Raw genomic sequence first — 14,998 nt, 5'->3', positions numbered from 1 at the left:
CAATCAGAATATGCAATGTAATAAGATCCCAGGTGATCTCTATGCACAATGAAGGTGAGGAGCATTGCTTTAAATTACTAATAAATTCCTTTTATTTTTTTTTGCTGGAGCATATGGTAGTTTTTTTAATTTTTTTTGAATTTTTGAATTTTATTTTTTTATACAGCAGGTTCTTACTAGTCATCAGTTTATACACATCATGTATACATGTCAATCCCAATCGCCCAATTCATCACACCACCACCCCCACCTAATAAATTATTATTTCCTTTAAATCAGTGGTTCCAACCCTGGCCTTACAATCACTTCAGAAGCTTTTTAAAATGCCTGAGCCTTACAGATAAAACAATTCCACTTAGTCTGGGGTGGGCTTATTTCTTAATCTTTTTAGTTGACTCTGATGTGAAGCCAAGGTTGAGAACTACCACCTCCTCTTTGCAGATTAACATCTTCTGCATCCCTCAACTATCTCCTCAATTTCTTGAGGATGTCCACTAAGCTATCTCCATCCACATGCCTCACTATCTAATCAATGTTTCGTGTCTTTCTCACTTGAAAAGAAATCCTTAATGAACACATACTTTCTGTACAGATTTCACCCACATGCCATTGCCAGGCTGGTTTGCACCCACTGCCTGCTTTACATCTGATGCTGGGACCTACAACAGTGCCACATTAAGACTGGGATCAGTGTTCACAGTTTGTACATAAGACTTAAGTTTAGTGCCTGAATATGACACATACCACACTTCGATCAAGAGACTACAAGATGGAGGTCATATTGGGTGATAGTGGAAATAGGGATGAGAAGAGGAAATGAAGAACCTCTGAGACTGTTTTGGGAAAACCAAGACTGGCCAAGAGTATGGTCTACAGCCGGCTACATGTTAACATCTAGCCATCATGTTCTCTTTGAGGCATTATTCATCCTTTTTTTTTCTTGAAAGATCGGGATGAAAATGAGTAAAAAAAACACTCCTATATTCTCTTTGCAAATCCAGGACCACAGGACCAATTCAAATGGATCAATGATCTGTACATAAGAGCTAAATCCATAAAATTCTTGGAAGAAAACAGGGGAAAAATCTTTATGACCTTGGATTTGGCCATGAATTCTTAAATATGGCACCAAAACCACAAGCAACAGAAGAAAAAAACAGACAAATTTGACTTCATCAAAATGTAAAACTTTTGTGCAAAGAACATTTTTGTGCACAGAAAGTGAAAAAACAACCTGCAACTGAAAGGGTTTAATATCTAGCATATATAAAGAACTCCTACAACTCAACAATATTTTCAAAAGGCAAAGGACTTGAAAAGACCTTTCTCCAAAGAAGACATACAAACAGCCAATAAGGCACAAGAAAAGATGCTCATCATCAAGTCATTAAGGAAATGCAAATCAAAACCACAACGGGGGGCTTCCCTGGTGGCGCAGTGGTTAAGAATCCGCCTGCCAATGCGGGGGACAAGGGTTCAAGCCCTGGTCCGGGAAGTTCCCACATGCCACAGAGCAATGAAGCCTGTGCACCACAACTACTGAGCCTGTGCTCTAGAGCCCGCGAGCCACAACTACTGAGTCCTCGTGCCCCAACTACTGAAGCCAGCGCGCCTAGAGCCCATGCTCCGCAACAAGAGAAGCCACCGCAATGAGAAGCCCACGCGCTGCAACAAAGAGTAGCCCCCGCTCACCGCAACTGGAGAAAGCACGCACACAGCAAGGAAGACTCAACGCAGCCAAAAATAAATAAATAAATTTTAAAAAAAAAACCACAATGGGATAACCATCCAACACTTAGTAGGGTGGCTGAAATTTAAAACCAAGAAAAGCAGAAAATGAGAAGTGCTGCCAAGGAGACAGAGAAAATTGGAACCCATACCTTGCTGATGGGAATGTAAAATGGTTCAGCTGTTGTGGAAAACAGGCAGTTCATCAAAAAGTTAAAAATATTTATAATTACCATATGACCCAACAATTCCACTCTAGGTATATATCCAAATGAATTAAAAACAGACTCAAACAAATACTAATGTTATAGCATTATTCATAGTATCTAAATGATGTTGTGTCCATCAACACGTGAGTGAATAAATTGTGGTATGTCCATACAATAGAATATTATTCAGCCACGAAAGGGAACGAAGTGTTGATACATGCTACAACATGAAATGAACCCTGAAAACATGGTAAGAAGCCTGACACAAAAGGCCACATAGAGGGACACCTCGTTTTATCATGCTTTACTGCACTTCGAAAATACATTTTTTTACAAAATGAAGATTTGTGGCAACCCTGTGTTGAGCAAGTCTTCCAGGGCCATTTTTCAAAAAGCATTTGTTCACTTCATATCTCTGTGTCACATTTTGGTTAATTCTTGAAATATTTCAAATTTTTTCAGTATTACTATATTTGTATGGTGATCTATGATCAGTGGTCTTTGATGTTACTCTTATTAACTGCAGATGTGGTGGAAATAGCAAGAGTACTAGAATTAGAAGTGGAGCCTGAAGATGTGACTGAATGAATGGCTACAACTCCTGATAAAACTTTAACGAATAAGTAGTTGCTTTTTATGGATGAGCAAAGAAAGTGATTTCTTGAGATGAAATCTATGTAGTCCTGGTGAAGAATCTGTGAAGATTGTTGAAATGACAATAAAGGGTTTAGAATATCACATATTATATTAACTAATATAAAGCAGTGGCAGGGTTTGAGAGGACTGATTCCAATTTTGAAAGAAGTTCAACTGTGGGTAAAAATGCTATCAAACAGCACTGCATGCTACCAAAAAAGCACTTGTGAAAGGAAGTCAATCAATGGGGCAAACTTTATTGTTGTCTTATTTTAAGAAACTTCCACAGCCACCCCACAACCTTCAGCAGCCACCACCCTAATCAGTCAGCAGCCACAAACATCGAGACAAGACCCTCCACTATAAAAAAAGATTACGACTCACTGAAGGTGCAGATGATGGTTAGCATTTTTTAGCAATATCTTAATTAAGGTATATACATTGTTTTTTAGACATAATACTAGTGCACACTAATTAACAGACTACAGTGTAGTGTAAGCATGACTTTTATATGCACTGGAAAACCAAACACTGTGTGACTCGCTTTATTGTGATATTAGCTTTATTAAAGTGGTCTGGAACTGAACCCACACTATCTCCAAGTATGCCTGTATTATATAATTACATTTATATATGAAACATCCAAAATAGGTAAATGCACAGATGACAGAAAGCAGACTAGTGGTTGCCCGGGGCTGGGGTAAGGGGGGAATGGTGAGTGACTGCTTAATGGCTATAGGGTTTCCTCTTGGGGTGATGAAGAAGTTCTGGATGATTGTGATAGTTGCACAACACTGTGAATGTATTTAAATACCACTGAACTATACATTTTTAAATGGTTACAATAGTAAATTTTGTTGTATTTTTTGGCAAAAATGAAAACCACAGGTCTTCCCCAAAGGAAGCGCTTTCTAACTTTATTACCATATGTGCTAAGATAGCCGACTAGAATGCATGCTTCCTTTGGACAGACTTTCCCGAAGAACAGGGGCTCGGTCAAGTGTACCTCGTTCCTTCTACAGTATTCAATAAGCAGTTAAGTCACTACTTCTCCCTTGGAAAAGAGTGAATACTGAAGAACAAAAATGTGTTCCTCCAACAGTTTTCCCCTTCTGGGATCACAGTGTATGGTAGATTAAGATGATCACAAATTCTGTGACATTCTACCCATCAAGAAGTTGGGCCTATGAACCTTAAATCTGGGCAAGTTAAGACTGCTTGGCCAGTAGAATACAGGAGAAATGACACTGGGCCAGTTTGGGGGCCAGACCTTAAAAAACTGACAACTTGCATTTTTCTTGAAATACTGGCTCTTGAAACCTATCCACCATGTTGTGAGGAAGCACAAGTAGCCCTTGTATTAAGGCCCAGGTGGAGAGGAACTAAGACCCCAACTGTACTCCCAGATGAAAGTAGTAGTAATTAAACAGCTATGTGAATAAGCCTTCTTGAAAGTAAATTCTCCAGACCCAGTCAAGTTGCTCCAGCAGTATTCACCAATCCTTGCCAAACTGCTCATTCATGAATAGAATTAGTGACTGATTTTTGTTCTAAGCCCCTAAGCTGTGGGGTAGTTTTTTATGAAGCATTAGATAACCACAACACAGTGGAAATTTCCTTCCCTCTCTAGAAAGTATAAGGAGTGGAGAATGGGTCTATGAATAGCTTTAAAAAAATCTAGCTTGAATATACAGCAACTACTATACATCCCACTAAAGAATCAGACCCCACATTCAGCTTCGGTCTTTTGAGGGAAATTATACTGGGAGCTCCTATATGTGCCTAGTTCTGTTCTAAGCATAGAGTGGTAAGCAAGAGACTGGGTTGTGGATCTGGGACAGGTTACATTATAATTAAGGAGTCTGAGGCACAAATGGTAACATGTATAAACTGGAATTACAAACTGAGAATGTACTTCATCACCATCTCAGCTCTGGAAAAAACCTCAACCTTATTTCTATTCAGTCTCACCAAAGCAAAGATGTTGGGAGGGGGCTGCTTTTCCTCCATTTCCTTGACCACAAAAAGTTCAGATGGGCCTGGAAGGTACCACTCCTACTGACAAGGAAAAGCAGCTGGCTACCTAGCTGAGGAAAACGATGGCTTGAAAGACAAAGAAACCCTCTCCCACACACTTTAGCCCATATAACAAATGTGTCTGCCTGCTTATCTGGATCTATCTATCAAACCTATTCTGGGGATCAACGGTGGTGGTAACTCCTTTCTGTTTGTAGTTTTTGGTAGAAAACAATTATTCCATACTCTCCTCCAAAAACAAGCCCCCACTACATACACACACACACACAGACAGCAGTACTTCCCATCTTAAAAGAACACAAAGGGCCAACTTCCTCTATACCGCCACCACTCGCCTCACCGCAGCTACTGCCCCCATTTCTCTGATTCTCTTTACTTCAAAATTCTGTATGTCCTGATATTTTCTAGGTTCACTCTAACCAGAATTTTACGCTAATCACCCTTAAAACCCCTGTCATAGTCATAAAGGTCCTTCCCTTTACTAAATCCATAGGTTAATGTTCAATCCATGATGAGTACTTGAAGCAACAGCATTTAACACACTTCATTTACCATCCTTCTCCTCGTGAAAAAGTTTCTCCACTTGCTTTCAGCCTACCTGCCTGTTCATGTCCTTTTCTGGTTTCCTATCATTCTCTCTGAACTGGAAGTTAAGAGTAAACCAGGACTCAAATCTTCCCAAAGTATGTTTATAAACAATCTCTAAAATTCATCTAGTCAGGATTTCTCAGCTTTGGCACTATTAACATTTTTGGACCAGATATATATCTTTGTTGTGGGAGGCTGCTCTGTGCATCAGAGAATGTTCAGTGGCATCCCTGACCTCTACTCACTAGAGCCAATAGCAGCCTCACTCAATCATGATGTCAAAAAGGTGTCTCCAGACATTGCCAAAAGCCCCCCTGGGGGGCAAAGTCCCTTCTGGTTGAGAACCACTGACCTAGTTCCTTGGCTTTAAATATTATCTATATACACACTGGCAGCTGTATAACCTGTCTGTAGCCTGAACCTCTCCTCCAACTGCCTTCTCATTATCTCCAATTATATATCTAACCAAGTACATCTCAACACATCAAAACTAGACTTACACTCCTCCCCATATGTACCTTGCTCACCTTGCTTGACATCTCTCTTGTTCTTAACCTCACACTTTTATCCATCAGTAAAACCTACTGGCTCTGCCTTCAAAACATACCCCAAATCTGACTACTACTTCTTACTATCTCCATTGCTACCAATCCAGCCCAAGCTGGTATTATCTCTGAGATATTACCTCTTACCAGTCTCTCAGCTTCCACCCTGGTTCCCCTAGTCCAATGGTTTTCACCTGGGAACTTGTTAGAAATGCAAATTCTCCTCCAACCCTAGGGCTAGTAAATCAGAAACTCTGGGGATGGGACACAAAAACTGGAGTATTAAGCCCTCCACATCAAACACCTGCACCACTTACCTGTCCCCGTCTCGCCACAGTCCCTTCACTACTTTCTCCCTAGCTCACCTTGCCAGTCACACCAAACTCTCTGTATTCTACAAACACACTCAGAACATTCACATTACAGGGTATTCTCATTAGTTGCCCCTCTTCCTGAAAAGCTGTTCACCTTCCCACATATTCCTCAAGTCTCTACTTAAATGTCACCTTCTCAATGAGGCCTTCTCTGACTACCCTATACAAAATAAAATCCCTGCGTCCTGAACTAATACTCCACTTAATTTTTCACCAAAGCACTTGCCACTACCTAACAGGGCCATGTATGTGTTTTGTTTACTGTCTCCCTACATTCTACTATCTAAACCCCATATGGACAGACTTTATTTACTGCTATACACTTTGAGCAACTAGAAAAGAACCTGTTACTCAACAGATGTTCAATAAATGTTCACTTTCTGAGTCAATGGTTGCCTATGGTTGATGAGAGGAAAGATACAAAGAAGTTGAAGAGAAACACTTACTGTTACCTAAGTAACTAACTGCCAAGAAAATTTCAGAGCAGAAAACCAAACAAAAATCCCCCAAACTGTAAATGAATGAGAGGGACAGAATGCAGCAGTTGACAGTTCAGAGTATATCAACTGGTTAGCAAAGTCTAGGAAGACTACAAAACTGATCCCAGAGGGCACAGTAGACTTCATATAAGCCAAAGAAGACAGATGAAATTCCAGAGAAGAGAATACCATGTGCATTTACTAAGTATAGTTTTCCCCAAGTGTGTTCACTGGATATAGCGTTACCTTAAAGAATAGTTAAGTAAAAAGGACAGCAGAGGATAGGACAAAGCTGTATTAAACAGGTTTCTTTAATGCAGGACTTCTTGTTGACTTAACATGTTTAATGTTAATAGAGTATGCAGTATTTCCCTGCCTTAACAACATAACCTTTTTTGTTTTGCACAAGGACAAAGACATGTGCCCTAGATTCACTTTTATCACTAATGTTAGTGACATTCTTATCTGTCCTAATTTGTTGTAACTTGCCTATTAAATTAACATAGTAATAATGTCTCCCCAAACAAAAAACTCCTTTCATTACTATATTTAAGCCAAGTCTGAAACTCCAATTCTGAATACACGGAGGCCAGCTGTCATTTATCTGATTTGCTGCACTTTGTTTAGGATCACAAATATTCCGCTTGGGGAATAAAATCCTGAAGTGTTATTTTCACCACTCTATTCTTTATTCATTTTGTAATAACCCAATATGAGAACAATTTAAGTCTATATTATTTCAAGAGTTTTTTTTAATGCTTTTGAGAATTTTAAGTATTTTGAACTCCTGAACTAAGATGAACATATTAGAAACAAACAAACAAACAACAAAATCACACCAGGGCAACAACTAAGAGGTACTTAAGAGATCACCCAGTTGGGTGTGCCGCACAGGCCTTACCACCACTTTCACTGAAGAAATCATGATGCCCTGACTCAAAAATCAAATAACTAGTCAAGTACCAAAAAGACCTAGCAAAGCCCAGGCCACCTGACTTCCCAGCTGGCTCTCTTTTTAACACACAATATAGTATATATGCACATATTTTAATTGAGGAAACAAAAAGTTAATGAAAAATAATCTCAAGTGTAATAAAATCAGGTAAACCAACTCCAATAGTCTTTAAAAGACATGGTTAGAGAAAGTAAATTGAAGACACCTTTTTCTTTCTACAAAAAAGGCAAGACAAACAAGTGTAAAAGCTAGAGATTTATTGTTATTTTGTGATTAATAAACTGTCAAATTGGTTATGACACTATCCCACACTGTATACCACCATTTGCCAGTACAAAAGTTTTTAAACCATACTGAGGCATAAGGCAGAGAGAGCAGACACATGAATATCATCCTTAACAACTTCCTCTTAGTCATGCCTCCATCTTGACCTTTGTACATGTTTTTTTCCAGGGGAAAGTGTCAGAACAGTGCACGAAATGGTGGGCAACCTGCCTCTTTACCTTTTTTAATAGCAAGCAACTTACAGAAGTAATGGAATTCAACTTGTATTTCCCTTGATTTTACTGGTCTGAATTCACTTTAGGTTACTTTTAACATCCTTTAACTGTACATGAGAGAATATAATGACCTAAGAGAATACTGAACCAGAGTCAGCCAAATATATTACTGACCCCAAAGTTATGTTTTAATTGGTCCTAAAGGAATGTACCACCCCAATAGTTTGAGAGTTAGGCAAACAGAATTTCTTTGGGGAGGGAAGAAAAAAGCTGTGGAACAGCCAAATGTACTCAACATTGTTAAAACGGCTCTTTGTTTTCACCCCTGAAAGATACTTCTTTACTACACTATATGCACAGAAATCCTAACAGAATCTTGGTTGCCAGTATTATTTAGGCTGGCCCAATCCAGGACAGATCCCCACCCCACCCCCAAAATTCCCCTCTCTCAGGCTCTGAAAAGCACAATATTTAACTATTTCTTAATAGAACTACCAAAACACTTCAGAAACAAGTGGCTCACAAATCATTTTAAATTCATGTATTGCCTGTGCATAAGAAAAATGATAAACCCAGAAGACAGTTCTATTTTTATATGGCAATTAAAAATAACTGAAACATCAAGACACTTTCAGTGAAAGCAACATTTCAATTACAAATTGTAATGCCTGTTAAACTACCTATGGGAGAAGCTGAAAAGTCCTAGGCAAATGCACTTTTGGGTTATACTACAGTGCTCCTTCAGTATGCACAAAGATTAAGGTAATTTACAGTCAATCTGTGAATGTTGAGACAATGTTACATCATCTTGTCTGTACAACTAAATGTCCTTAAAGAGATAACCAGAATCAGCTTTTCTACTATATTTTCAACAAACCTGACTAACCGGTACTTTTGCTGAGATGTGTATCAAAGATGCTGTAAGATTCTACACAATTAGGAAATACTCAGCTTTAAAGTATTTCCTTATCTTCACTTTTTTGGTTACAGATGTTTTTGCTCAGATGATCTATTGCAATATGTTTCTAGAAATGCAGTCCCAAATGTGCATACACAGTCTGTATACAAATAAAGCAAAAACTGTCAGTAGTATAAATCTTACAGCATTTTTGTTTGCAAAAATACATGCCAAAGTCACAATAAGCAATATTGTACCACAAATTACAAAGCGCAAATGATTTGCTTCTTTTTAATGCTTTTATTCTACATAAATTACTACCATAGGCTAATGTTTAAAAAGCAAATAAACTGGACAGATGCAGGACAAAAATCTGTTCACCTAACTATAAAAGGTGATATGTTTTTTAAAAATTACAATAAATGCAGAAGTGGTTGATGCATGCAGTAGCCTTAAATGAAAAAGCATTGATTCCCACTGTTCCAGGAAAAAACAAAAAACAAACAAACAAAAACACAGAGAAACCCACACATCTTACTGCACTCCACCTTAAAATGCATCATATTGGGTTTGTTTATAACAGCACAGAATTCCAAGAGTCAAAATGAAATAAAGCGGGTATTTTAAAGATTTAAGAGCCGTTATCAAAAATAAATTACATTTTTTCAAGATACAGAAATGCTGCTATGATGGTTGAGAGCCCAGTAACCTTTCAATAGCCGCATTGATATCACCTCCTGTGGCTATTAGCGCTTGCAAGTTTGCTTCACGGTTCAAAAATCCCATTGCACTGAGCTGTTCTAGTTGCTGCTGAAATCTGACTTCTGGATTCTGTAGCTGTTAAAGAAAAACAAACAAAAACTCTAAGGAAAATCAGTCCATGTCACACCTAAATAATCTTAAAAATTTTAATTGCTTTTTAAAATAACATATGCTAGACTACTGAACTATAAAAGTACTGGCCTCTCTAGAAACATATTAAACATATTTAAAAGTTCAATTAGCACTTTATTTTAAACAATCTAATTTATACCTAAACAATGATGTCAAAGATCACATAACTCTGCTTTAAAAAAAAAAAAGAGCTTAATAGACTTCAACCATTATTTAAGAAGCTCATGAATGTATAGGCAAACTTTAAAAAGTATGTATGCAAATAGTTTAGAATTAGATTATTTATTTTGTAGCTACTGACCAATTGGGTAGTTAAAAAAGCCAGTGTCCTCATGTATAAAATTCTAAAGTTCTAATGAGGCTTAGAATGTAGAATTAATTTCTGTATCAGCCAATCAAGTCTTCAGAAAAGAGTTCCAGTTTCACATGCACAGACTACACTTCTGACTGTTCAGCTGCACCTCCTTTTCAGAAATGATGTAAGACAAAAATACATAAATGATCACTCAATTCTGGGCAACCTGATAATGGCGAGGCCTGTAGATTGTTCAACTTAGATAACAATTTGGCCTAATACCTGAAATCGTTTTTTCTTATTAATTCCAAGAATATTTACTGAGCCAGAAGTTATGCTAGGTATCGGGAATACAAATTCTTTATAAGATAAAACTCTGACCTGTTTTTATTGTATTTAATAACGCTTAAAATAAGAAAACTATGCTGTATTTTCACCACGTAGAAGTTTAAGGACAATCTACTGTAATAGGTTTGAACTGGGAATCATAATGGCATATTCTTAGTAAATAAATGATTCCAGATGCAAGAATATTAGGCATTCACATTTTTCAGCCATATCTGTGAGGTGTATATATGTAACAAAAGTTACCACAGGAGGCAGTAGTGGGTGGGGTGAGGTAGTTAGGACTTCTTTTACGTCAAAGTACAAAGACTAGATAGAATTCAGGAGATATTGAGAATAATCAAGTTTCTATTCCTCCCTGACAAACTTTTATAAAATATAACCTACTTCAAATAATTTTCAAACAGGGACTGCAAAAAAGAATGCATTTTTAAAGGCAACTTCCAAAAATTAAGGCAAAGCATTTCTTCCCTTCAACTATAACGTTTCTTTAGTGTCCAATATAGTACCAAAGTTAACCATTTTTGTAATGCCTGTTTTTTAGAATCAATATAATTAAGAATGCACTTTTCATTACAGGCTAAACCAAAAAGATGGCCACCTTTTCTTTTCTTTTCTTGAAATTTCTAAATTTCTAACATTAAGAAGAGCAGAAAAGAATCATTACCTGAGGATTCACTCCAGCAAGAGCCTGTAGCATTTGTTGGATAAACTGCTGGTGTCCAGATTCGGTGGTTCCTGCTGTGGGACTTGGGTTTTCACCAGATGCAGAATTAGAGCCACTGGTTCCTGAAGAGCCTCCAGTGCTTCCTAATGCCCCCAGGCCAGGAGTAAACCTAGAGAAAGCGTAAATTGTTAGTAAACCTAAACTCCTGCAAAACAAGAGGCCAGACCAGGCCAGCTGATGGTAAATCAGTTACATTTCAACACAGTATTAGCCAAGTTATCTTCTTAAAATAACCATTTTTAACTTTGAAAACTGTCTTAAATAAAACAATCTCAACCAAAAAAAGGCAGGATGGCATTAAGTCAAATTCTCAGAGAAAAAAACCATTGTGCACTTTCATAATCTTCCCCAAACAAACCTACCCTGGGATGAGGCCGGGGGCTTCAGTCGCTAAGGTCTGTAAACCCTGCTGAATCTGTAACAAGGCCTGCATTGCTCTAGGGTTTGACATTGCTGACAACGTATCAGGATTCTGCATCTAAGGAAGAAAGAAAACCAGTGGTTATGAGGGAATTAAAGTCAGTGAAGGTAAAGTTTAAATGTTTTCTTTGCTACTCTTCTTGAGAAAATCTAACACCTTACTCCTAGACACTGTGAATCCATAATTTCTTTCCCAAAATAAACACAAGCACCTCCTCTTTGACAGCAATCTAGTGTGCAAATCGTTACTTGACCTCCTCCCAAGTCCATCATGAAAGCCATTTTTCATAATGAAAGACAATCAGGAGCTCCTCTGGAAGCCGCAGCTGTTCCCCATTTTCCAACAGATACAAGTATTATTTCTGAGAGACAACCTCCAAATGCACAGTTTATATAACATGGTGATAACGGTGAAAGCCACATATTCCTCCTGACCAAGTGTTATCTGTTGCTGATGTAACAATTTTACCAGTCAGATACACTCTAAAACAATAGTTCCAAAGGTGAAGTTAATACATGTGTCCGGTTCAGCTTCCCTACTTCCAAATATACACCACCTGACTAACCAAAAAAGATAGGCTTCCATCATTACAATAGATCAAGGACACTAACCTTGGATTATGGTTTACAGGCCTGAGGATCATCTGCATAATATTTAAAAGCCCTCCCTAGAACTACCAGTTTCAAAATGCCAAGACTGACTTCTCTTCTTTTTAAATAATAAAATTACCATGGCCATCTCAAGTACTTTTCTAATAATAAAACCTTCTTTATATGACAACACCGACAATTTTAATCTTGCTACTTCGAGTTTGAGGAATAAGATCTACCCCTTGGAAAACAGGCGTTCTATTAATTTGGAGTACCTGAAACATTACAAAGAAATCAAACATGTAAAATAGGATAGGGTAGCTCTTTCCTGTTACTCGAGATTAGTTAAACCATAAAGTGTAACATGACAAGCACTTCAAAGTTAGTAAAGTGAAAGGAAATGGTTTATGGTATTAACGAAGCATTCAAAATCCTAAATCCTCAAAAGCAAAAACCAAATGGTCCTTTCCTCAGAATTTATATTTAAAAAATATAAGCAAAAGGTCAGCAGTGAAATGGGGCTCAATTAAGATCAAGCTGAATTCTCTGCAAATTGACAGCAGACTGTATTCTACGTTTTGCTATCAGCCAGAGAAAAGCAAGGAAAATGTTTATCACCAAACTTTTTCAAGCAAATCATTACCGAAGATAGCTAGCATCTTTTCTTACTCACTTGTTGGAGGAAGGTTGGGAGCTGTTGTCTCATTTGTTCTTGAAGCTGAGGATTTCCAGCAAATAGGGGATTATTCAGCATCATCTATGGGGCAAGTGTTCAAACAATTTTAACTGGAAATATCTGAAACAAGTAATGTACCTTGTTTAATAGTCTATCTTCCCCCAAGTGCCTAATCTGGCACTTAACAAGGAGGAAGGTAGAACATGAATAAAAAAGGGAAGATACTGTCCACAAAAGGGATTGCCAAAACAAAACAAAAACGAGGCATCTTCTCTCTCAATGGGAATGGTGATTATGATAATGACATGCAATATCCTAAAAAACAAAAGCAAACATTTCTTTGACTTTTCCTTGAGTAAAGGTGAGTATTTGCCCTTGAAAGAAAAATGGGAGTAACTGGCATTCATGAAGATATATTTTCTGCTACACTGACAGAATAAACATAAGCATCAATACATGAAACTATACATGGCTTGCACAGACACCTCAAAACACAAGTGGCAAGCACAGAGAAAATCCAGATCTGGAACTGCTGTATCTACCCGCATCCTGAAAAACAGGTAATATTAGGTCCAGAAAAATAACACCGCAGAACAGCAACCAACTTGCCAGAGAAATGGAGCTGCTAGGTGAATATAAGCCTAGGACTAGCACTGATAGATCTCTGGGGATAAAGTATTAAAATGCTTTAAAAAGACCTTAAAAGATATAAATCCATTTGAGAACACGAAGATTAGCCTCTGGATTTCACCTCACTACCACCACAGATGAGAAAAATGGCATGCCTCCTAACCTTCAAATGGGTGTTAAGAGTTAAAAAGTCAGGGTCAATATTAACATGATGTTGTATACCTGAAAATAAGATTACAATACACGACGATCAACATAACCAGAAACTAGTAAATTCTCATAGCTTCAAAAAAGACAAATTTTTATATCAGTTTCCCCAGATGGAGTGAAAAGTCAACTAACAATGATTTACTGATAGCCTATTTACCAGTCCACATCCAAAGTCTGGGGGGGTGGGGGATGATCCTTGCCCTCAAGTAATTAACCATATTTGAGAGTAATTATATGTTAACTACTAGAAGTAGAGAGAATTCTTCCCTCCCTCCTTTAGTTTATCAATTGTTGCAAAGTAGATTAAGTTAATTTCAACAAAATAACCAAAGTAGGAAGAAGTCAGACAATGTTTTATGGATATACAGCATTTATTTCAAAGTGACCAATAAGTTCACAGTAAATAAAGTAAAACCTACTTGAGACCAACAAACCTGCTGCTTTAACGGCTCCAGTCAAATAATATTTTTTATTATGAACATATATCAATAAAGTTATCACATTTATCTTTCAGGATTCATGTTATTTGAACAAGCGTCCTTCTCAGAAAATTGTATCTCATTTGATTAGGATATTTCTCCTAATGTACCTGACTGTATATAACAACAGTTTATACAATCAGACTTTTTTGAATACCTAAAAATCAAAATCAGAATAGAGAAACTACAAACTTTAATCTGCTGGTAACCAAAGTACATTGTAAACATTTCTAACAATTGTCTATGATAAAGGGCTATTCATATCTAGCATTCTTTTGTCAACATTTTGTTTTAGAGTAAAAAAGCAGCATACAAAAGTGCTCAAGTCACTTTATAAATGTAAAATTGTTAGTTTAATGGCCAGAAATGTGCTTGTTAAAGTCAAAATTTTAAAGCAAGACGCACATTTAATGCTTATTATTAATTAGCTAAATATACATTTAAAACCATACAAATAGGATCACTCTGCATACATATTTTCCATTTATTTTAAACAAAAGTACTATCGCAGTAAGTTGAAGCATTTAATACTAATAACTCAGTCTAATTTCTTATGAATAAAACATTTCATAAAATGTACCTACAATATACAAAATTTAAAGTATACAAAAAATTTATCTAAAAAAATCTTTATTTCCAATTTTACAAATATTAAGAGGACAGAAGCTGTTGCTGAGGATTGCAACTCAAAGATATCTGCTATACACTTGAATCAACATGGTTCCAAATTTTAGAAGTATAAAAACTGTTTCATTTGACATAATGAAGAAAGTGATTAACTT

At 37.0% G+C, this 14,998-nt stretch overlaps 2 protein-coding genes across 4 annotated transcripts in view; one reads left to right on the top strand and one right to left on the bottom strand.

The window, feature by feature from the left end:
- The window catches only part of IDNK (IDNK gluconokinase), a 60,920-nt gene that overhangs the window by 31,574 nt on the left and 14,348 nt on the right, over positions 1–14,998 (top strand). The gene's annotated exons all lie outside the window — the stretch shown is intronic.
- The window catches only part of UBQLN1 (ubiquilin 1), a 48,893-nt gene continuing 41,688 nt past the window's right edge, over positions 7,794–14,998 (bottom strand). The window contains exons 8-11 of one of the 2 annotated variants that reach the window (XM_059924534.1): positions 12,895–12,978; positions 11,573–11,688; positions 11,151–11,319; positions 7,794–9,786 (exon numbers count right to left, since the gene is read on the bottom strand). In XM_059924534.1, coding sequence (XP_059780517.1) covers positions 9,634–9,786; positions 11,151–11,319; positions 11,573–11,688; positions 12,895–12,978 — 522 coding nt within the window. In that variant the 3' untranslated portion in view covers positions 7,794–9,633. The remainder of the gene's footprint in view (positions 9,787–11,150; positions 11,320–11,572; positions 11,689–12,894; positions 12,979–14,998) is intronic. The other variant, XM_059924535.1, reaches the window with a different exon arrangement.

The sequence above is a fragment of the Balaenoptera ricei genome, chromosome 6 (genome assembly GCF_028023285.1).
Source record: "Balaenoptera ricei isolate mBalRic1 chromosome 6, mBalRic1.hap2, whole genome shotgun sequence".
In the NCBI taxonomy this organism is placed as follows: Eukaryota; Metazoa; Chordata; class Mammalia; order Artiodactyla; family Balaenopteridae; genus Balaenoptera; species Balaenoptera ricei.
This window is presented reverse-complemented; position numbering and strand designations above follow the sequence as displayed.